The sequence below is a fragment of the Pan paniscus genome, chromosome 14 (genome assembly GCF_029289425.2).
Source record: "Pan paniscus chromosome 14, NHGRI_mPanPan1-v2.0_pri, whole genome shotgun sequence".
Taxonomy (NCBI): Eukaryota; Metazoa; Chordata; class Mammalia; order Primates; family Hominidae; genus Pan; species Pan paniscus.
In genome coordinates, this window is record NC_073263.2 from 23,404,012 (window position 1) to 23,429,091 (window position 25,080).

Sequence of the window (25,080 nt, forward strand, 5' to 3'; positions counted from 1 at the left end):
AGTTTGGAAAGCTACGCAAAGCTTCTTAGCTTCAGCACAAAACTGAACGGTCATCCTGGCCTCTGCATTACCCAGAGTATCAGGTACAAATAAAGAGAAAGAAATACTGTACTTCTATTTGGCAAGCTAACATAAAAACAGATCTCACTTTCCATGCCCTTCTTGTTGACCCTCAGTTTCTCCCACCTGCCGGGTTTGGGGCTTTCCTCATCCTACGCCCTCGTGCTCTGCTGGGAATTCCCACCCTCCCCTCTACCCGCACTAGCAGTTCCACTGCGATCAGTCTTGAGACCTTTAACCCTGTGGATACCCATGACTATGGCAGCACTGCTCTCCTGGCTGTTCTCTGTATCCACTTTCTGCCCTCTTCTTTTTCCTCCCTTTTCTTCTGCTGAGCTTTCTAAAATCCAGTCATCAGCAAAACCACCTGTATTTTCCTCTGCCTTCTTTGAAGGTTCCTTTCGCCTTTTATTCTAAAAGAAACCCAGGTCTCTGCTAAGAACCATACTTCCCTTGCAACTTTTTCATGACACGGCTGGTTTCTCGCCAAATCCTGCATATGACTGGGTCTGAAGGCAAGTAGGCGTTGGCTCTGGTTTTCACTGCCAGTTCCTTCTCCTTCAGAACACTCCAACTCTGATTTTGCTGACAGTGGACCATAATCCTCTTTACCCTTCACTACTGCAGTCACTAGCAGAAGCGTCCGTCCTTCTCACTCACTCCTTGAAGATTTCTTACTTCTGTTTTACTTCACTCTCACCAATCCTACTCCTGTTAGAATTCTGATGATAGCAATGCCCCCAAAGCTAATCTTTCAAATGTTCTGTGTGGCAGAAAGAATAATGCCCTCTCCTCCAAAGATGTCCACATCCTATCCCTAGAACCTGTGAATGTCACCTTATTTGGGGAAAAAATGGACTTTGCAGATGTGATTAAGCTAAAGATCCTGAGGTGAGAAGGTTATCCTGAATTATCTGAGTACGCCCTAGTAAGAACCACAAGGGTCCTTATAAAAGAAAAGCAAGAAGTAGAAGGAGGGGGAAGGCAATGTGATGAGGGAAGCAGAGAATGCAGCCTGTGGCCCGGAGCCAGGGCACACCATCTGCCTCATGGACTGGGGAGAGGCAGGGACTGGATGCTCTTAGGGGCCTCTGGAAGAAGTCAGCCCTGCTGACATCTTCATTCAGCCCCTTAACACTCACTGTGGTCTTCTCCAGAATTCTAAGAAAACACATTTTTGCTATATTAAGCCACCAAGTTTGTGGTAATTTGTTACAGCAACAATAGGCAACTAATACTCTGGCCTCTCGACTCCTTGACCTTCTCTTCTTTAGTGATGATGTTCTTGGCCCTAACTCAGCCTCTCACTCCATGGTTACAATCTAGGCCTTGCCATTACTGTAACTGGAACCCCTTCATAATATCCATTCCAAGCATTCCTTTGCTCAACAATCACACCCTGTCTTTTCCCCTAACTCTCTAGTACCCTATCTCCAATCCCACTGGGACCTCACAATCCACTTCCAAATGTTCACCAGGCCAGAGCTCCCTCATGTGTTCACTGTCCTCTGCCTTGTTAAATCCCACAGTCAGTTGTCACAGTTGCTCTGAATAACCCTCAGGTCCATGGCCTGCTCTTGGACTATACTCTACAGTCACTTGGCAAAACCACAGCCCTGGTGAAAGCTAGGCACCGAGTATGGCCAGGAAAAGCACACAACCATCCCCACAGCTCTCTTTTCAAACCAGTGGCACTAACCCCACTTGGGCCCTAAACGTGGCCTGCAATCATAACTCACATCTCCACTCTGCCATCTCTCCCACTCTCCTTTATACCTGCTCCTCTCTCCTCAAATGCCAGCAGCACTGCCCCATTTGCATGCTCAGCTGGTGCCCTGCTTCCGATTGACTGAGCAAAGCCCCGGAAGAGGACTTCTACAACACCATCTACCCACTGCTTGCATCTTTGTTCACACACCCTAAAGACGGTTAGGCTGTGCTCTCGGGCTCTACGGGCTAACCCCTCCACCCGTACAAAAATCCCTTCCCCTTGTCTATTCTCCCCTGCATCACTGGCTTTTCAGTCTTAATAGATCTTTCCCATTCACTTACACATATTATTCACCTCGTTAAAAATCCAAATGAAATCAGTCAGTCAAGCAAAAAAACAAAAACAACCTCCCTTTATCTGTACATCTCCTCCAAGTTCAATTTTTCTTCTCTTGCAGGAAAACACCAGAAGTGCCTCTACTCACTGCCTCCAATTCTTCTCTCTCACTTTGCTTGATACCCACTCCATTTAGCCTTTGTCCCACCAACCACTCAACTGATAATGTTCTTATCCAGGTCAATAACGACCTTCACCTTGCTAAATCCAATAGTTGTTGCTCAGTTCTCAGCTCTTCTACCCTAAAGGTACCATTTGATACAATCACTCACTCACTCTGCCTTGAAACATTTTCTTCAGTTGGTTCCAAGACATTACCCTCTTTTTCCTCCTGCCTCATTAGTGTCTCCCTCTCAATTCACCTTTTTTTTTGGTTCCTCCTCACTGTCCCCCCCTCTAAATGTTGGAATGCCCCAAGGCTCATCTTTTAGACAGACTGTTCCCATTTATACTTACTCTTGGGGTTGATCTCACCCAGTTCCTTGGCTTTTTGATATAATCTGTGTGGGGATGACTCCAAATGGGTATCACCAGCACAGACCAGTCCTCTGAACTTGTACATCCAACTACCTATTTGACATCTTTTCTGGTTTGTTTAGTAGACGTCTTAAACTTAGTATTTCCTGATCTTCTGCTCTCCCTTAAGACCTACATTTCCCATAGTCTTCATAGTCTTCTCCATCTTTATTTTTTGAGGCAGGGTCTTGCCCAGGCTAGAATGCACTGGTGCAATCACAGCTCATTGCCTTGACTGGACTCAAGTGATCCTCCCACCTCAGCTTCCCAAGTAGCTGGGACTACAGGTGCGTGCCACCATGCCCAGATAATTTTTTTGTCTACATTGCCCAGGCTGGTCTTGAATGCCTGGGCTCAAGCGATCCTCTCATCTTGGCCTCCCAAAGTGCTAGGATTACAGGTGTGAGCCACGATGTCTGGCCGTCTTCTCCATCTTAATGGCAATGCCATCCTTTGGGTGCTCAGATCAAAACCCTTGCAGTAATTTTCAACTCACTTCTTTCTCTTACATTCCACATTCCATCTGTCAGTCCTCTGTTTGAAACCCTCCTATTTCATCCAGATTAGAGAAAACTTACACAAAGAGGCATTCAAGTGGCCTCTGAACATATGAAGAAGCACCCAGTATGAGTGGGTGTCATGAGACAAGTGCAAATTAAAACCACAGTGAGATCATTCTCCATGCTCCAGAATGGCTGAAGTAAAAAGGATTGATTACATCCTTTTAATTATAACTGGAGAGGATGAAGCAAATATCCAAATATTGCTGGTTGGAATGTAACTCATGATGATCACTTTGAAAAACTGGCAATAGCAAAATAAAACTAAACAAAAGTGTTCCCCATTTCACTCAGCTAAAATGAATGTTTATGTCCACCAAAAACCACATACAGGAGTATTCATAGGAATTTTATTCATAAAAGCCCCAAACTGGAAATAACTCAAATGTCCATCAGTAGTGGAATAGATAAATAAGTTGTGGCATACTGGAAAAGAAAATGCCACAAAGCAATGAAAAGGAACAGATTACCAAAACATGCAACAAGACAGTGGATCTCACAGACATGTTGTATAAAAGTCATTAGACACAAAAGAGGATTTCTGTATGATGCCACCTACATGAAAGTCAAAACAGGCAAAACTAGTGGTTAACTTGAAAGGGGGTTGCAAGAGCCTTCTGGATAACTGCAGATGTATATATTTTGATCTGGGTGGTGGTTCCACAGGCAAACATATTTCCAGAAGTTCATGGAGCTATAAATTAAGATTTGTGTACTTTATGTACATTATATCTCAATAAAAATGTAAAAACATTTCTCAGTAAATATTTATTGGGTACATACTACTAACTGTTCAGGGCCCTGGGAAAACAATAAACAAATCAGAAATGAGCCATGCTCTTCTTTGAGGTTCACTCCAGTTGGGAAGATAGAAATGAATCAAATGGCATCAATACATTATAAACTGAGATGACCCATCTTAAGGGAAGGACCCCAGCCCTGGGAGACTGTAACAGAGGCTGGCCAGGTCTGGAGAAATGATGGTTCAAGCAGAAGGCAAAGGGAGCGGAAAGAGAGCACTCCAGGCAGCAGAAACAAGTGCCAAGACTCCAGCGCCAAAGGAAGCAGGCTGTGTCCTGCTGGAGGAAGCTTGGGTGACCAAACCACGCAGGAACTTGCAAGTGGGCAAAGGACTCTGGCCTTTAGCTTAAGATCAATGGAAGCCATTGAGGGTTTTAAGGGAAGGGACGTCACACTCAAACCTGTATTTAGAAAAGACCTCACTAATGTTGTGTGGATTTCAGAGTTGTATAGCAGATACTTCCTAAGACACTCATTAGGGGAAGACTGTGAGTCCAGTCTAGAGCTGCTCTATCCATGAGAAAAGGCAAGAAGAATATTAAGAGGAGGAAGTGACTGAGAACTGCAGATTTTATGTCTTTAAATTTATGTTGAACCGAGGTAATTCATCTTCAAATCAGTGTGAGATATAGTACCCCAGGCTGCCTCCAGAGAAAGGGACCTGAGGAGGAGGGAGACTGTATTGTAAAGCTTTTGACACCCTGTGATTTTTTAATCATGCATATGTATTACTTACTCAACATAAAATTAAAATAAAAAATTAACAACACTCAACTGGAGCCTTCCTCATATTGCTAACGCTGCCTTAACTCCCTGTTGGTGATAAGGCATAAAGGTAAAGAGGCATCACAATGGTCCCTGTGTCCGGCTCTCATTCCTCGTGAGTAAGAACAGGACTTACCTCAGAAAATCACCAGAGAAAACGCTTCCTGAAATAGAAACAGCCTAAATCTAAAAGACACATGTGCATCATTTAAGATACAAAAGTTTACCTGGTAAAGAAATAACTTCTACTAATAGCCTGGATTTTTAGTTCCTTATATCTAGCTTGTCAAATTGCAGGCCGAGAAGAAAAAAAGGGCAGCATTATTCATGAAAACCAAGACAAAAATGAAAGTTGGTGATTTGGCTCAAAGGACTATATTAAAAAAACAACCAGGTAGTCATAATTTCCTCATGTTTTAAATCACTGAACTCTAGAGTTGCAGCTGTCCCACAAACTGAAACCATATAAATTTTTAGAAAATGAGTCAATCATGAGATTAAAGTTTCAATTTATAACACTTCTGTGTTTTAGTTACAAAGTCATAAATAAACCTAGCATGACACAGAAAGTAAATATTTTTTCAGTTGTTTATGCAGGCAAAGAGGAAAGAAATTTAACATGCAATTAACCACTTAGGTGTTTCTAGATATGCACCATATGGTCTTTCTTCGTATTTAAGATAAAAACAAAAATAAATATTGTTTTCTTTAACCTAATGTTTGCTTAGCAACATCAAATATTCCAAGCTAGCTCAGCCCAGGCACTAACTTCACCTCATGGAAGAGACTTTCCATTTGCAGGAGAGCTGGGGCATAAGAATAGGAGGAAACTTCTTCCCCAGGGTGAAGAAAAAAAAAAAGAATAGGAGGAATAAGCATTTTTACCAAATAGTTTAAATTGAATACTCTGGAGAGAGAGCAGTAAATATTTAACCCGCCTGGGGCTCCAGTCCTATTGTTTAATAGACAATATATTTGTTTATACATTTAAAAACAGACCCTTATGCCATTCTTTCAACCAACATCTGAACAAGTGTGGGATAAAAATAGCCAAGGTCCAAAGCAACCCTAAGATTTCTATATAAAGACTCCCCATATGATCACGGTTACCTACCTGTCTTAGTTTAAAAATAACTAATGGGAACAATCTGATTGACATTTTAATCTAGATGACAGAAATCACTTAATGGATAATTATTTTCTTATCTTCATGTCTTATCAACTATTCTAAAATTAAAGCTTTTAAGGTAAAATCATTATATACTTGATGCTACATGAGGTCAATACGTGGTGCTACACTTTTATATTAACAACTGAAATAAAGTTGTAAAGTCACCCATGAACAGCTTTAAGATATACAGTTAAAATTAAAAACATAAAAACATTTGAGAAGCTGAGGTAGGAGGACCACTTGAGGCCAGGAGTTTAAGACTAGCCTGTGAAACATAGTGAAACCTCATCTCTACCAAAAAAAAAAAAAAAAGCTGGGAGTGGGGTGTGGTGATGAGCGCCTGTAGTCCTAGCTACCTGGGAAACCGAGACAGGAGGGTCAGTTGAGCCTTGAGGTTAAGGCTGCAATGAGCCATAATCATGCCAATGCACTCCAGCCTAAGTGATGGAGCAAGACCCCGTCATATATATACACACACAATTGTTAATATGCTTGAGTGTTTAAATGTCACCTATCTTCATATATTACATATATGTGTGTGTGTATACGTATATACATGTATGCTCTATATATCAAACAAAGAAGCTCTTAAAAATTGACTATTGGCAGGATGCAGTGAGTCACGCCTGTAATTCCAGCACTTTGGGAGGCCGAGGTGGGCGGATAACTTGAGGCCAGGAGTTCAAGACCAGCCTGGCCAATATGGCGAAACCACATCTCTACCAAAAATACAAAAATTATCAGGGCAGTGGTGCATGCCTGTAATCCCAGCTACTGGGGAGGCTGAGGCATGAGAATTGCTTGAACCCGGGAGGCAGAGGTTGCAGTAAGCTGGCATCGTTCCACTGCACTACAGCTTTGGCAACAGAGCGAGACTCCGTCTCAAAAAAAAACCAACCAAACAAAAATTGACTATCAAGGGAATGAGAGAACAGGAAAGAAAAGAAACTCTAGTAGTAATAATATATTAAAGCGTTAACACCAAAATTGTGCATAACAATGCCATTTTCTCATGGTAGGTTTTAAATTTTTCTTCTTTTTGGGACTATTAAAAAAAAAAACAAAAAAACTCCACATAGTAACAGTACTCTCAAAATCTCTCTGCACTCTTCCATTATATTGATTTCATCTCCCTGTTCTCATCTTTCCACATGGTTAAGAGGCATGTTTGAAAGTTAATCCGGATGAGCACACTATGTAAACAACAGGGTTCACCACTAGCTGCACTCCATCTCCAAGCTGGTACAGTGGTTACTTTCCTTTGCATACATAATCATGGTAACAGCAGTGTCAGCTTAAGAATCTTCTCTAGAAATCAAGCAATCTTAACATGGGAAGCCCTCAAATTACACATAAGTCATATGCTAAAAGTTCATTCACTATTCTGTTACTTGGGAACTCACAACACACATCCAAAACAAATGTTCTATAAGTGATGTTTCAAGCCACTATACAGCCAATGTAACCCTAAAATAATAGAAAGGAGCAGAGCATTATACTGTTGTGATTATAGCAGTAGAAACTGAAAAGAAAATGTTTAAAATTTTGGGTTTTGCTGGTACTTGAGAAAAGGTTGTTCCAATGAGAACATCATGCCAACCACAATGGCTGACCCAGTCTGTGCCCTTTGACGGACACACCTCTGGGTAATCTCCTCAATTTCCCCTCATCCTACACAGCAAACTCTCCCTGTTCCCTGCTGCCCCTTCCCACAGTTAGTACCTTCACTAGACTAATGACTCCCAAATCTACAGAGCTCCCACCTTGCTCTGTCTCCTGGGCTGTGGACCCACTGGCCCAACACTGTTCATCTCTTCTTGGATATTCTACAGTCACATCAAATGAAACTCATCACCCATGTACTCCTCACTGCATGAAGCAGCTACCACCCCTCCTGTACTCTGTTTCTGAACGTCAGTCATCCCCACCCCCACAGATGGCTCATTTTATTAAAACAGTGGGTGTCATTCCCACTCCTTCTCTTTTATCACCACCTCCCAAACTAGCAAGCACCAAACACCCAGGTCTGTCTGCTGGCTGCCGTGAACCCCTAAAGCACTCCTCTATTCTGCCTGGTCATCTTGTTTCTTTAGCCTCCAGGAAAGCTTGCTGATGCACAACAAATAGGTGTAGGTTGCCACATCATCCAGGGTGAGGAAGAATGCAAGAGCCCTACAAAAACACAAAAGGCACCTTTTTCTCATGAATGTTTCAGGGAAGGAGCCTCCCTCTGGAAATTAAAAACGAGGATCCCAATATAGCCTCGGTATTAGTTGTATACGCATCAGAATGTCTCAATCTTTTCATCTTTTATGCTCAGTCTCTCTGCTCACAACTCAAAGCAATTTGATAGGCTTGAGAACTATTTTGCTTAATAATGAGATGTCTGACAGGACAGCCAGATATAATGATGAATTGGTTAGCAAATACACATCTAAAAGGCTATTTTGAATACAGGCTCCATGAGAGCAAGGATTCTGGTCTACTTTATTTACTGTTACATCCATTGCTTAGACCATGTGGTAGCACGTAGTAGGCACTTAATAAAAAGATAACACATACATATACATTATGTCAATTATTAAAAATTTGTAGTTATCACAATATAAATACAAAAAGCAAATTATTGTACAACTATTTTAATTGGGATTTGAAATCGTTTTCTTTATGCTAAAAAACAAAAGTGTGTTTGCTCTTTGGAGTGTCTGACTAAATTCAGCACAATTTTTGGCAGTTTTTTTCTAAAAACAGTTTGCTACACACAGAAAATTATACTTAATATGAAATATATATCACTTCTACATAATTAGACTTAATAGAAATTAGTCTGAATAGAAACCAGTCTCCAGTAGCAGCAACCTTTCTCAACTAATACACCTTGAGTATACTGCAGCAAATCAGGTATATCTGATTATGTCCCCAATAAGTCTGCAGCACACACCTACTCAAAAAGATGGACAGATAACCAATGTTATAGATTATATAAATCCCCTGATATAGTCTAGATATGTGTCTTGGCCCAAATCTCATGTCAAATTGTAATCCACAACATTGGAGGTAGGGCCTGGTAGGAGGGGATTGGATCATTGGGGTGGATTCTCATGGTTTAACACTATCCCCGTTGGTGCTGTTGACACAATAGTGAGTTCTTGTAAGATCGGGTTGTTTAAAAGTATGTGGCACCTACCCTCTCTCTCTCTTGCTCCTGCTGCCATCATGTAAGACACCACTCTCCCCCTTTGCCTTCTGCCATGATTGTAAACTTCCTGAGGCCTTCCCAGAAGCTGAGCAGATGCCAGTGTTATGCTTCCTGTACAGCCTGCAAAAACCACGAGCCAATTAAACCTCTTTTCCTTATAAATTACCCAGTCTCAGGTATTTATTTGTAGCAATGTGAGAATGGATTAATACATATAATACATCCCTCATCCCCTCTCTAGGGTAAATTAGAATAATTTTTTTTTTTTTTTGACAGAGTCTTGCTCTGTTGCCCAAGCTGGAGTGCAGTGGTGTGACTTTGGCTCACTGCAACTGCCACCTCCCAGGTTCAAACGATTCTCCTGCCTCAGCCTCCCCAGTAGCTGAGACTACAGGCATGTACCACCATGCGCAGCTGATTTTTTTTTTTTTGTATTTTAGTAGAGACAGCATTTCACCATGTTGCCCAGGCTGGTTTCGAACTCCTAAGCTCAGGCAATCCGCCCACCTCGGCCTCCCAAAGTGCTAGGATTACAGGCATGAGCCACCACACCCAGGCAAATTAGAGTAATTTTTTTCTTTCTTTTTTTTTTTTTTTTTGGGACGGAGTCTCACTCTGTCGCCCAGGCTGGAGTGCAGTGGTGCGATGTGGGCTCACTGCAAGCTCCGCCTCCCGGGTTCACGCCATTCTTCTGCCTCAGCCTCCCAAGTAGCTGGGGCTACACGCGCCCGCCACCACGCCCGGCTAATTTTTTGGATTTTTAGTAGAGACGGGGTTTCACCGTGTTAGCCAGGATGGCCTGGATCTCCTGACCTCATGGTCCGCCCGCCTCAGCCTCCCAAAGTGCTGGGATTACAGGCATGAGCCACTGCACCAGGCCTAGGATAATTTTTAACTAATGCTAACACGGTGTCACTATAATATGCCAGTTTGTTGCTGGATGCAAAAATAAAACCCTAAATGTGGAGTGAATCCTATTCACAAGAAACATGTCTTCTTTTCATATTCTTTGTTGGTGTTTGTTCTAACGAGAAGGACCAAATATCAACATATCCTTCAGTCCCAGTAACTGCTTTCCTAAAATAACTTTTTCATTCTAGCTTTGAACAACTTTTATGCCATCAAGATGGTGAATTTGAAATTGTGAGTTGTGAAGAAAGACAATTTTCTTAGACGTATTATTATATTTTCATGTAAATACTTAGAGTGCTCAGAACTTTCTTATTATGTTTTCAATTTGAGGTCACTAAAGGGCAAAAAGGAGTCTCACTGGTGGCAAGATTTATTCAGAGAACACTGTCACTCTGAGAACAGCTGTGCTGGAGACACAGCTTCACCACCCAAACCCACAAGCCTACCAAATTAGGTCAAAACACTAAAATACAACTGCTTAACAGATCTTCAAAACCTAGAGTCAGCTGTTCATGTTTTGTACTTGAAAAATACACATTAGAACAGAGTCAGAGGATCAAAGGCTAGAAGTTTCATCCCAGAGCTTTCCGGACACGACTGTATCTCAACTCTGTCACAGAGGAGGGTGAAAATGTAAAATTACAAACCTAGAATGCCACAAAAATAAAAATATCACATTTTCTATTTCCTGAATTAAAAATACGAGAGATACACAATCGCTTAGGGAAAATATTCTGAGAAGAGACAGTCATGAATATAAAAAACACAACAACACAACACTGTTCTCTAAATGGAAGAGAAGTGGTAACGGCAGAAGGTGAGCCTGTTGGTATACGTTGTACTATTGCCCTCTATTCACAAATGAGTAGAAAATTTTGGATTTCCAGCATCAAACTACTGTTAGATGGAATAGCAAGTACGTACAAATTAGCCTATATTTTATAAAGAGTGACTCAGCATGCACACAAATATCAATAAATTGCCGACACTAGAAGGCTATTTATTGACTTGTAAAGAAAGCATCATTATTTAATATGGAATATCTGTGGAGCTGCCCCTATTAAATAGTTACAGTCATGTAAATGCAGTTTTCCAAAGTATGACCTACATAAAGCTAGTGCCTAGAAATTATCCATGAAGACTTCCAGGGTTAATACATTTGAGGATAGAGACTCATAATGTTTGTTAGCATATTACAGACTCCAAGCGGTTCCTCAGTAGAGAAGCCAGCTCAATGTTGTTTAAACCAGTATTGCTCAAAGATAACTAGTGCGACACTTTATCCCCAAGATGAGTTATTAATGCACTTAAAGAATTGCTAATATAGACATATGCAAAATCACTGTCTAAAAGTTTGTACCAGATTATGTACCTAAATTTGTATCAACTCCATAAGCATTATAAAGACTCTTCGTTGCTTATATTTTCCTTTTCTCATTGTTTAATTTGGGGGAATAAAAGGATTCATTTCAGAGAAACAATTTCTGGAGACAAGTTTACAGGGGGAACACTGTCACTCTTTGGCCCTCATGGGAAGGCGCTACAAAGTCATCTTCTATCCGATATGGAAGTCGAAAGCCTTGCAGTCATCCCATTCCCGTGGATCTTGCTCATCATCCCAACCCATATATCCAGTCACCCCCACTGCACTGATTATGCCTTCTGCACTGTCCTCAGGTCTGTTTCAATCTTCCACTCCCCACAGTCACTGTCCTAGTTTGAGCCACCAGCAGCTTTGCCAAGGTCCATTCTTGGCATACCCCATACCTTGTAGCCCAGATCACCTTTTAATCCTTGGAAGTGTTTTCTATCTACCAAGACTATATGTCTACTATTAGTAGAAAGAATGACAAAGTCATCAACCATGTACCCACCAATCAGTTTAAGAAAATATTTCTAAGACTCCTGTGAATCCACTCCTATGAATTCTGTGCTTATGATTCCCTCACTTTTCTTTATAGTCTAATCACATATGTATTTATCTGACAATGTACGGCTTAGTTTTGCATCACTCTGAACTTTATATAAATGTACTAGTTTGATTCATCTGGTATTCATTTATTTCACTTTACCTTATGCTTGTTAGGCTCATCAACTGGGGCCCTCAATTTCCATAGCTGAACAGTATTCCAGCTGTATGAACAAATTGTTTATCCATTTCTCTGATGACAATCACTTGGGTTCTTCCCGGAATCCTCCCCCTCACCTTTTTTTTAACTACTTACAACAAGTGCTGTTATAAACCCTCCTATTTTTTCATGCCTGGTACAGAAAAGTATACCTGGTAGAGAAAGTAAAACTTTTTTTTTTCTAGGTTATATTAGGAATTGAATTGCTGGGTCATAGGGCAGTCCATATTCAGATTTCACAGATCTGTTCTGCAAAGTGGTTATACCAATTTGCTCTCCTACCTGCAGTGTATAAGAGTTCCTGTGACTCCGCATCCTTGCCAACATCTGATACTGTCAATTGTTTTATTTTTTGCCAAACCAGTGATAGTAAAATATTTTAGGAGTATTGTAATGTGGTTTTAATGTGCATTCCCTGATTAATATTTATTTTACGTCATTTTTTGCATATCCATGTCTTTTGTTTATTCAAAGTAATTTAAAAATATATCCTTTTCCAATGGCCGGGCATGGTGGCTCACACCTGTAATCCTAGCACTTTGGGAGGTGGAAGCAGGCAGATCATTTGAGGTCAGGAGTTCAAGACCAGCCTGGCCAACATGGTGAAACCCTGTCTCCACTAAAAAATTAGCCAGGTATGGTGGCAGGTGCCTGTAATCCCAGCTACTCAGGAGGCTGAGGTGAGAGAATCGCTTGAACCCAGGAGGCAAAGGTTGCAGTGAGCCGAGACTGCACCACTGCACTCCAGCCTGGGCAATAGAGCGAGACTCCATCTAAAGGCAGGGGGGGGAAGTCAGTTTTATGCTATGTGGTATTTAACTTTAAATATCATTGAATTTGTCAGTCTTTTGCTTTATGTTTAATGGCTTTCCATTGTATCTAGAAGATCCCCAACTTAAAGATTTTTTAACTTTAAGATTTTTCAACTCCACAGTGGTGTGAAAGCAATATGCATTCAATAGAAACTGTACTTTGGGTGCCTGACAACCATTTTGTTTTTCACTTTCAGTGCAGTATTCAATAAATTACATGAGATATTCAACACTTTATAATGAAATAGACTTTGTGTTACATGAGTTTGCCCAACTGTAGGCTAACATAAGCATTCTGAGCACATTTAAGGTAGGCTAGGCTAAGCTATGACATTCAGCAGTGTAGGGGTATTAAATGTATTTTTGACTTATGATAGTTTCAACTTACAATGGGTTATTGGGACTTGACCGCATCGTAAGTTGAGAAGCATCTGTATAAAATATAAGATGCTCAGAGTGGGTATAAAAAACACTATCATGGCCAGGCGCGGTGGCTCATGCCTGTAATCCTCAGCCTTGGGAGGCCAAGGCAGGTGGATTATCTGAGGTTGGGAGTTCGAGACCAGCCTGGCCAACATGGTGAAACCCCGTCTCTACTAAAAATACAAAAATTAGCCAGGCGTGGTGGCGCACACCTGTAATCCCAGCTACTCAGGAGGCTGAGGAAGGAGAATTGCTTGAACCCAGGAGGCAGAGGTTGCAGTGAGCCAATATTGCGCCACTGCACTCCAGACTAGGAGTCAAAGCAAGACTCCATCTCAAAACAACAACAACAACACAACAAAAACACTATCAAAAAGAAAAAATTCTTTTGTATTATCTTCTAAAATTTAAAGCTTTACTTTTCACCTCTCGGTCTTTAACTCTATTTTTGGTGTGCAGTGTGATACAGGGCTGCATTTTTTTTTCCATATAGAGATCAATCACTACAACACCATTTTAAAAAATTGTTCCTTCTTCACCCAATAATCTACAGTGTCACTCAACCTATATTTGAGAGTCTATTAATTTGCTGAGTCTGCCGTTGGGCTCTTGCTCCTGTTTCACTGATATCTGTGCATCCCTACACCAGTGTTAGACTGTCTTAATTCCTACAGCTTTGTTTGAATCCAAGTTGGTGGTCAAGTCCACCAACTTGATGTCGGGAATGTTATAGGCTTGATGAATGCATTGACAAACAAATGAAGAAATGCAGAAGTTTCTAAGTAGGAAGAGTAGGCTATCTGTACAAATCTAAACAAACTCTCAGACACTTTTTTTTAAAGGCAAGCCTTAAAATAATGTCTTTTTTTCTCTAAACATAGCTATGCTTCTTTTAAAGACCTCTTAAAACAATTTACACAAAGAGCGAGTGATGGCTACTGAACGTGAATTGTGGAGCTAATCCCAGTAAAGAGATACGTCTTTCTATTTTCTCAAAAGGAATTAGGACAAGGCACACGGACTTAGCATCACCCTTCCTTTCAAATTAAAAGTGATTTATGGATTGTTGATTCAGAATTTGGTTGCCACTAATACTTCATATTTGTATGTTAAATGATTACAGAGAAGAAATCTGGGTGGTAAGGAAGTTTTCTTTTAAAAAGAGACATAATTACTTTATTATTAGACCTACGATAAAAAAGGGCAGAAGGCAAGCAACTTAGTCAAACTGAAGTTTTGTAGCTTTGGCAAGCATCCCAGTTCTCCTAATGTTAGTCTTCCTAGGACTTTACTACTTACTGGTCATGAAGTTTAACTCATATCCACAAAGAAGAATATAAGATGAGAACAAAAACATACAAGCCCAAAAGCAGGTGAATCAGGCAATGCTCTGTGAACTGGAAAATGCTAGTAAAATCTAGGCAATTGTTATTATTTATTCCATGAATAAATAGTTAGATTATTCTTATCACTATAAATTTTCACTAACACAGATAAGAGCTTGGCAGTAGAAAGTATTAGAATAGTAAATTACATGTAAGATTAAAAAGTTAGTTAGTATGACTGACATTATATACCTGTAGCAGATAATTAAGGTTCTAAGCCAATCGAAAACTAATGACAAGAGGTATTATGAAGATAAAATATCCTGTTGCTTCACTTGTCTGGTAAATACGATCTCTTCCCATGCATATTTGAGCATTAGGACCTGAAGATTTAGTGGACAATTGTAGTTTATTGATTAACTTAATCTCTTAGCACAACATATTCTGCTATCCAATCTTAGAGCAAATAAAACCACTTGACATTTATTCTGCTTTTTATAGTTTACAAAACAATTTCAAGTTAGCTCTCCTTCTGTTAGACCAACTAGGCTAGAAGGACATTGACCTGAACCTACCGGTAGTTATCAAACCATTCGGTCTGGGGAGATTGCCAGAGAATGAAAGGAACCCAGAAAAACACAGAGCTGAGAAGCAGAAAGAGAGAGAAACATTTCTAACGATATTGTGGGAGACCTAAATCCAACTTACTTGAAACACCCCTATACCCCTGCACCTTTCAGTTACAAGACTCAATAAATTCCCTTTTCTGTTTAAGTCCGTGTGAACCACGTTTCTATCACTTGCAGCTGAGAAAGGCCTGGGTAACGTTAAGTCAGTCACATTGCTAACTGCACCAAGAATCACACTGTTAATTGCACTACGAGTCACGGTGCTCAACTGCTCCTTACATGAGCCTTTGAGTGATGAAAAAAGCCTGTTTGTTTTGAACCCCAATACAATCACTTAACTACCTAGATGATCTCAGACAGGACATATAATGTGCCTGTGCCTCCAAATGAGCCCCAAATACAAGGATATAATTTAATTTATAAGGTTATTTTGAGAGCTAAATTAGAGATCTTTTCCCAAAGGAATTAGATAGAGTCTGGCGCCTAGAATCCAATAAATGGTAACATTACTCCTGCTCTCTCTCCTGACATGGTACTCAACAAGATAAGATATGTAAAGCATCTACTATAATTCCTGGTACAATGTAAGATACTCAATACATGTTAATTCTCTTTGCAATGAAAATGATTCAGGATTGGTAATCACATTCATCTTACATCACTATTTTTCACATTGTAGAAAAATAACTAAAAAGAAGAATATAGACCAACTCCAATGGCCTTTTTAACCCCCACATTTCCAAAAAGGTACAAAAACACTGTTAGAGGGAGGAAAATAAGAACATATAAATGGGTAGTTGGAAATATTAAATGAACCAGGCAATTTCCAGCATTTGAGCCATGTGAAGCCTCAACATAAATGTAGGGATTTCAAGTTCTCCAAAGGGGAAGATAATCACAAGCTACAGAAGTAATAGCAGAACCACTCAATACACAAAACAGAAGCCAAATGCTGGACTCACAGTATTTGGAACATATGGTAGGCCATAGAATTTCTCTTGTGTTTCCTTGAGAATGTCTGTGGTTGAATTCCTCAGGGGATGCTTCCCATGGTAGATTTGATCCAGAGTGGCATAAAAGACCTAGATAGATAAAAACATCTACTTAGTTTTGGTCGTCCATCCTCACATCAAGATGTGGTTGACCAAAGATGCTATAAGTGCACCAGAACAACAGTTACCAATCACAGTTGAAAACAGTCACAAAAATAAACTGACATGGTTTGAAATGTATTTCATACCACATTTAAGACCATGCTAAAGATTAAAAGGAATGCTCTCAACCTTTTCATAAATAAGAATATTAAAGAAGTTTGAACCATACCCATAAGATACTCTTTATGTACAATGGCAGCAAATCAAATATGTGACACAAAACTGGAATTTTGCCAAAATATATGTAGACAGAAGGCCGGGCGCGGTGGCTCATGCCTGTAATCCCAGCACTTTGGGAGGCCGAGGCGGGAGGATCACGAGGTCAGGAGATCAAGACCATCCTGGCTAACATAGTGAAATCCCGTTTCTACTAAAAATACAAAAAAATTAGACAGGCGTGGTGGCAGGCACCTCTAGTCCCAGCTACTCGGGAGGCTGAGGCAGGAGAATGGCGTGAACCTGGGAGGCGGAGCTCGCAGTGAGCCAAGATTGCTCCACTGCACTCCAGCCTGGGAGAGACTCCGTCTCAAAAAAAAAAAAACCAAACAAAAAAAAAAAAAACAAAAAAAAAATCTATCTATCTATCTATCTATCTATCTATCTATCTATCTATCTATCTATCTATGTAGACAGAAATATACAAAACCAGTTACAACTTTAGACCTGCTGGATCTAACAAATGTTGTTTGGTTTCCTCCTGGAATCCTGATATAACTTAAATGAGAGAAATGAAACGGTCAGAATTCTAGTTTTGTGATAAAAGGTGAAAGAAAATTAAATAGGTGTGGTGGGGGTAGAGAAAGAAATAGCAATGCAGCATCTCGTGAGTATAGATGTATCGAAGAATTCTGATGCAGCTGTTGGAGAGGTTGGAACTAGACTCCCACACCTGGTGTCAGGAAGTACAAAGGAAGCAGCTGCTGTATAGGGAGGGCTCAACTAGATGACCAGGGGAAAAGGAGCACTCTCCTCTGAGTAGAGGATATAGGCCACTGAAACACAGTGGGAGAAGAAAGCATTAAAGAAAGTTTGGACATGAAATCTGCTGTTTACAAAGTACTGAAAACTAAATTTTGCAAAGAAATCTAAAATAAACATAAAGCATTTTTTCACTGCAACATCTGACTCAAATATTGTTTTTGAACACTGACTTGAACATTTGACTTCATGCAGGCAAGTAGAAAATGCTTTATTTTAAAGGACAAATTTTGACATGCAATTATGCTTCTGATATGTATCTTTGTGATTCAGAAATGGGATTTGTAGAGAATGTGCAGCTGTTGACTTGAAAGAAGTGAGGATTAGTTTGGTTAAAAGAGAAAATTTAAATGACCTCTAGCTTCTGGCTGCATCTAGATATAGAATTATGGTTCTAAATTATAAAGTTAAGTTTAAACCTTCCCTAGAAAAATACAGACATTTCCTAAATATAAATATTGCTTTCTTCTAACTGGTAATCTAAACATATAGCTAAATATAGCTCTTTCAATTCTACATTTTATAATGAGTAACGATGCATAAAGATAATCAGAGAGGCCAAAATTACTCAATGTCTTACCTATATTCTAACAGAGTAAATTATCAGGAACTGAAACTCTTACATTCTAACCTCAACTGAGGTGTTATTTTGCCCCAATGTATAAATAAATCAGAATTCAAGAGTTTCATTTCTTCAATTATGCCTTTTACAAAATGATATAAACATGGGGTAACTTTTTTGAATTATAAAAACAGAGCAAAATAAATTAAATATGAAAACAGAGCAAAATAAATTAAATGTGCATTCTTTTTATGCTTATTTGCTGATAAACTAAACAATTCCAAAGACATGAGCCTATCTGCCTACCCAGGGAGTCATGCATTCCTGGGGCCAAGAAACTTATTAAGTCACAGAAAAATGAAGAGCCTATTTTTAAAACAATAATTTTAAAAAATTTACAGTTTTAAAAAGTGTTTTTTTTTGTTTTTTGTTTTTTGTTTTTTTTGAGACAGAGTCTCGCCCTGTCGCCCAGGCTGGAGTGCAGTGGCGCGATCTCGGCTCACTGCAAGCTCCGCCTCCCGGGTTCACGCCATTCTCCTGCCTCAGCCTCCCGAGTAGCTGGGACTATAGGTGCCTGCCACCACGCCTGGCTAATTTTTTTGTATTTTTAGTAGAGTTGGGGTTTCACTGTGTTAGCCAGGATGGTCTCGATCTCCTGACCTCGTGATCTGCCCGCCTCGGCCTCCCAACGTGCTGGGATTATAAGTGTGAGCCACCGCACCTGGCCTCAAAAACACTGTTTATGTCCCCATAGAAAGTTGAAACAATTCACTTCCTTTCCACCCGTGTTCGTCTCCACTGTCCAAGTGTAATATAAAAGCTGAACCCAGGCAGCTCCTCTACCAGGACTTTGCCTCTCTCTGTCTCTAGGGGGCTATTGTTTTTGGAGGGCGGAGGAGGGAAAGGTTGGTTTTCCATTTTAAAAGAAAATTATCAGAACACTTTTTCAAGAAGAAAGCCACAAAACAGACTTTTAAAAGCCAGGCCTTCTACTAAAGATATCAGCAAATCAAGACTTTTGCCCAAGTAATGTTAATTTTTAAAAATAACTCAGAAATCCTTTAAAAATTATATTGATATGAATAGATACTGAGTAGAGTAAAGCAAATATAGATTCACGGTTTTGTCTATATAATAGATTTCCTTCACTGAAACATGTATTTCATGTTTGAAGGTACAGAAAAACAGAGCACATTTATTACCTTCTAGGGACTGAATTTTACAAAACTACAAAGCAATTAAATAGTGATTACTTTGTTAAACAGGTAACTGAATCATCATAAAGTGAATACTGCCTAAGATGAAAGATGGGTGTTTAAGGTGTTTACGTAACTCTCAAGATCTGAAGAGGAGTGAGAATTCCATAAACAATCTCAGTCATTACAAACATCTACGCATCTGATGTCATGCAGACCTGGCATCCAGATGGTTCATGAAAGTTTTCTGGTCTTCATCTCAAAACCTGGGAAGTTGGTTTTGAATATTATCTAAAACTAACAGCAATTACTATCTAAACTTCAAACCTAAAAACACAAAAATTTTAAAAAGATACAAAATGAATAAACATATGTATATATAAAATTAAGTTTGAGCCTTAATTTAGCTGGCAAAATGTGTGATTTAGAAGTTGTGTAAATTTTCTAAGCTTTCATTTTTTCCCAACTGAAAATGGGAAATAGTCTTTTTTTTTTTTTTTTTTTTTTTTTTGAGACAGAGTCTCGCTCTGTTGCCCAGGCTGGAGTCAGTGGCAAGATCTCGGCTCACTTCAACCTCCACCTCCCAGGTTCAAGCGATTCTCCTGCCTCAGCCTCCTGAGTAGCTGGGATTATAAGCATGCACCACCATGCCCGGCTAATTTTTGTATTTTTAGTAGAGATGGGGTTTCACCGTGTTGGTTAGGCTGGTCTCAAACTCCTGACCTCGTGATTCGCCCACCTCGGCCTCCCAAAGTGCTGGGATTACAGGTGTGAGCCACTGTCCCTGGCCAGGAAATAATTTTATTCAACGCCTACTTCATAAGGGCAGTGTGAGGACTAAATGAGTCAATTTTGGTCAAGTTCTTTGAACTCAGATGAAAGATGTTTTAGAAGCATAATTATTATAATAAATAGGTATCATTGGCAAGAATTTAAAGTTATATATTTATTTGGGATAATTACTCCGGAAAACTTCAGAACAAAGGTACATACATACCTGAAGTTGCATATCAGCTGCAGCACAAACCTTTTTAGATTCACAAAGACGAGACACCATATTTTTTGGCAGTGGCTTGATAAAACAAAAGAATATATATGTGAGTAAACTGCGTAATAAGTCACTGCACTATGTATAAGTCAGGAAATTTAAAAATAACATCAAATGTAAAATGAGTAATAGAATTTCATTATAGTTTAAAAATAATAACTTTAAATATTTTAGTTGGCAAGACAACATGAATAAAGACATTCTGTTTAATTTCAAAAAGTGGTAATTGTCAAATAAGGGTTTGTACATGAAAATACAGGATTACGTGGAACTAAGACACTGGCGCCGATCTTTAAAAATCTATTTAAAACCTCAAAGGGAATACTTTTTCTGTTCCTTTGCTATTAGTGAGTGCCTGTTCAAATACTCTCTTGACTTTTAAGTGCATATAATCACTGACAATAGGACTAAAAGATGAAAATGTCAAGAAATAAATGGTAATTCGTAGTGTCAGCCAGTGTTAAAGCTAAACTGACATCCTAACAAATAGTCATAATAATGAATTGCAGATTATTTTCTTTTCGAATCTGAAAGAACTGTAGAGCTTGGACACTTAGTTTAATGTCCCTATGTGATTTAAGGCTTTCTTTTTGAGATGAATTAGGCCTAACCCTATAACATACAGATCCTCTTAGAAATAAATTAATAATGTAGTTGAACAAGAACTTTCCTCAATCTTACTCTACTTTAAAATCATTAATACTGATGTTTATTAAAGAAAGATACCGATTTACAACCTAATTAAGCTAAAAGCCCCTCTAAAGAGAAACACATTATATAAAGACCAATGGCAAGTTACTCAGTGGTATGGTCGTATAAATTAACCACCTGTGAATGAGAACGTGGGCTGTCTGCTGGAAGCGGAAACTAGCCACTGCTTTGTAGGAGTCTACTCCCAGGGCCTAGAACAGGGCCTGGAGCCGGCAGACACTCAGGAAAGATTTGTGAAGGAATGAACTAATAGAAGTATTGCTAGGAAACGGCTTCTTAAGTGAAAGACATAGAATCTGCTGACTGCTCAGATGACAAACCAACAGCCTTTTCTCTTTCCATTTGGCAGCAAGAGAAGTAAACTAGGCAGAAAAGACAATATTTTTAAAGAGCTAAGACACAGATGGGAGAAAGCTACATAGTGTGAATTCTGGTACAGGTCACAGGCCTGGGGCTTTCTGACACCAGGGGCACTCATCTTGTATGAAAGAAATATTTCCTCAAACAGGATTTTTAACAGTCAAGATTTATTTAAGTCATATCTGCCAACAGATTGTGTCAAAATGTTCACGTTTCTTTAAACCTTACTTTATATCATATTTTATGTTGTTGACAGGATTCATGCTACATTTTAAAGATTTTTCATGCTTCACCAAGTTTTAATAATTTTTACAAAAAAAGTATATGTGGAAGAATGACACTGAAACCACCTTTGCAGAATTGTAAGTAATAAGAAGAGAAGTCTAACATGACTGACTCCATCCTGCTTCTAACCTCTCAGGCTACATTGTCTTTAGCTTATTCTAGTGCAGAGGCCAAGATAACTATAAGAAAAATTTGGTTTATAGTTAAACTCAAACCTGACCTTCCTGCTTGTTTGGGGACTGAAGCCACATTCCTGAGGCTGGATTCGAATTATGGTAGGGGCCTGGACTTTGCTAAACAATAGATACACTTAAACAATCACCTGCCACTGCTAAGCTTGCTTTTTTATAAGTTGCTCACTACCAGAGTCACATAGCCAGAGGCTGTAAGACTGGTAACTTCCCCAGCTACTCCTGTAAATAACATGACTATTGTGGAACCTAAAGAACTGGGCTTTGAGATATTTTTCAGATTTAGCATTTCGACAAACCAAGAGATGCTACCCGGTCCTGAGACCCACCCCCCAACCAGAAACAGACTCAGCTGTGCAGTTTAGACACTCCTGTGATTTCATCCACAGCTTATCAACTGTTTCAGTTCCCCAGGCCCCTGCCTGACAACGTATCTTTAAAAACTCTAGCCTCCAAGTTCTCAGGGAGGTGGATTTGAGAAACGCCTTCTGTTTTCCACTTAGCTGGCCCTGCTATGATTAAACTGTTTGTTGCAACATTTGCTGTTCTCGGTGCATTAGCTTTTCTGGGCAGTGGGCAAGAAGAACCCATTGAGCTGTGACAATATTTTCTCATTTAACTAACACATATGAAGACCATGTAAGCAAGCACTGCATTAGGCACAAGGGGCACAAACAGTGGGCAACAGCAGGTGTCTGCCCCCAAAACTTCTCGGCTAGCATTCTCCACGTAAGCACCAATGCCACAGTTACTAACTGTAACGCGTGCAGGGAAGAAAAGGCCCGTAGGGGACGGTATGTGAGCTGTGACCCTGAAAGGCTTGATGGATGTAGGAGTGAGATTTGCCAAATGAATAGGTGTTAACTAGACAAGAGAAGGATGGATGGGAAGGGGAAAGAAGCATTTCAGGCAGAAGAAACAGCACATGCAAAGGGCAGGAAAGAACAGGGCTGTTGGCAGAAGGTGGAAGCCAGCAGAGGACAGGAAAGGAGGTCCCCGTTGGAGAAGCCGGGAAGCTGAGCCACGCTGGGTCCCATCTCCACCCTGAGAAATAAAAAAAAAAAAATTCTGAGCCCCTAACCGACTGAACAGACCCCCTGTTGGCCAAAGGGACCCCAGAGAAACTCTGGAAACTTGAGTTCCAGACCATGACGGGATGGGCAGTTGGTCGTGCCTCACTCTCCCCGTCCCTCGCTCACTGCCATTAGGCTTTCTTCCCTACCAGCAAACCAGACACTGCCTCTAAAAAAAGAAAATACGTATTTAGAAAAAAACAAAAAATGCTACCACTGGAGAAAACTGGGTGAAGGGGACATAGGACCTCTCTGCATTTTTGTTTTTGCAACTTTCTGTGAATTTATAACTATTTCAAAATAAAAAGTTAAGTACCCCAATTATCTATTCAATGTCTACTATATATTGTAATACAAAAAACATTCACTTGTAAAGAAACACATAAGTAGAGAATAAGTACAATCCTAGTAGAATAGTGCAGAGGACAGAATCATTAACTCATCAAATCACAAATAAAAAATACATATATTGTGTGTGCTATACATAGAAAAGTAAATGTTCTTTTTAAAAAAACTAGTTTGATTGTTAGTCAACTGGAATTAATAAGTGTATTAATTGAAATGAAGTTACATGCTTATTCTCTTAGAAAATACTTGCTTTTTAAAACATAACAAATTTGAAAAAAAAAAACTTAAATACCATACAAACTGATTTTCTTTTAAAGTTGTATCTAAAGTTATTTTTTAAAAATAAACAACGTTTCAAAATTAAAACTGAAATTTAAAAATGTTTCCTGGTCAAGATTTTCTTCCGTAAATATTGCTTTGCCAATCGCGGCCATGATAACCAATATTGAACTACAGTGTTCCCTGGTATACATGGGGGAACTGGTTCCGGGACCTCCTAAGGATACCAAGACCTGTAGATGTGCAAGTCCCTGCTGTGAAATGATACGGTATTTGCATATAACCTATGCACATCCTCCTGTATATTTGAAATCACCTCGTGTGTAAATAGTTGTTATAGTGTATGTTTTAGAAAATAATGACAAGAAAAAAAGTCTGTACATGTTCAGTACCGACACAACCATCCATTTTTCTTCCCCAAATATATATACATATAAATACGTATTTATGTATATCTATAAAAAAATATAAAATATACCTATCTCTCTCATAAATAGGCTTTCACTGTATTGCCCAGGCTGGAGTGCAGTGGCACAATCATAATTCACTGCATCCTCGAACTCCTGGGCTCAAAGATCCTCCCACCTCAGCCAAGATCTTGAGGGGCTAAGACTACAGGCATGAGCGACCGTGTCCAGCCCCCAAATAATTTCAATCTGCTGTTGGTTGAATCCACAGATGCGGAACCCACAGATACAGAAGGTTGACTGTAATTCAATTTTGCTGTAATTCCAAAAGCAATTAAGTCTACAGAGCAGCACAGATGTTTAATATTATTGTCTCCTAAACACAAGACTCTCACATTTGCTACATTAAAGAAACAGAATTAACATATCTAAGATGATAGGTAATGAGCAACTATGTATAAATGAAAATGCATTTAAAACACCTAAGCCTTGAATAATATTATAATTATGTTCATTATATTGAATTTGAAAATTTACCAAAGTCTGAGGCATCATAAATAATTTTCACCATATTATCAGCTGCACGTTTTACCAGATACTATTTCAATTTCCATAATTTCCAAGGCAGAAAATACTCCCTTTCACTGATCTGTAAATCTCCTATCTCACACTGACATATAATTTCTCAATTCTTCTGAGGATATGGACACTACCATAGTTATTAAAAACAAATTTTTTTTTTTTTTTTGAGACAGAGTCTCGCTCTGTTGCCCAGGCTGGAGTGCAGTGGCACAGTCTCGGCCCACTGCAAGCTCCGCCTCCCAGGTCCATGCCATTCTCCTGCCTCAGCCTCCAGAGTAGAGTAGCTGGGACTACAGGCGCCCGCCACCACGCCTGGCTAATTTTTTGTATTTTTAGTAGAGACGGGGTTTCACTGTATTAGCCAGGATGGTCTCGATCTCCTGACCTTGTGATCCGCCTGCCTCGGCCTCCCAAAGTGCTGGGATTACAGGTGTGAGCCACCACGCCTGGTCCCATACTTATTAAAAATTAAAAAGAATCCTACCAGCATATTAAGA

General features: G+C 39.6%; 1 protein-coding gene across 3 annotated transcripts in view; it reads right to left on the minus strand.

Moving 5' to 3' along the window:
• The window catches only part of MIPEP (mitochondrial intermediate peptidase), a 167,622-nt gene that overhangs the window by 59,291 nt on the left and 83,251 nt on the right, over positions 1 to 25,080 (minus strand). For 2 of the 3 annotated variants that reach the window (XM_008958531.6, XM_003833039.7), the window contains exons 15-16: positions 20,297 to 20,371; positions 16,372 to 16,491 (exon numbers count right to left, since the gene is read on the minus strand). In XM_008958531.6, the coding sequence (XP_008956779.1) occupies positions 16,372 to 16,491; positions 20,297 to 20,371 (195 nt within the window). Of the gene's footprint in view, positions 1 to 9,167; positions 9,300 to 16,371; positions 16,492 to 20,296; positions 20,372 to 25,080 lie in introns of all 3 variants that reach the window. The other variant, XR_010109663.1, reaches the window with a different exon arrangement.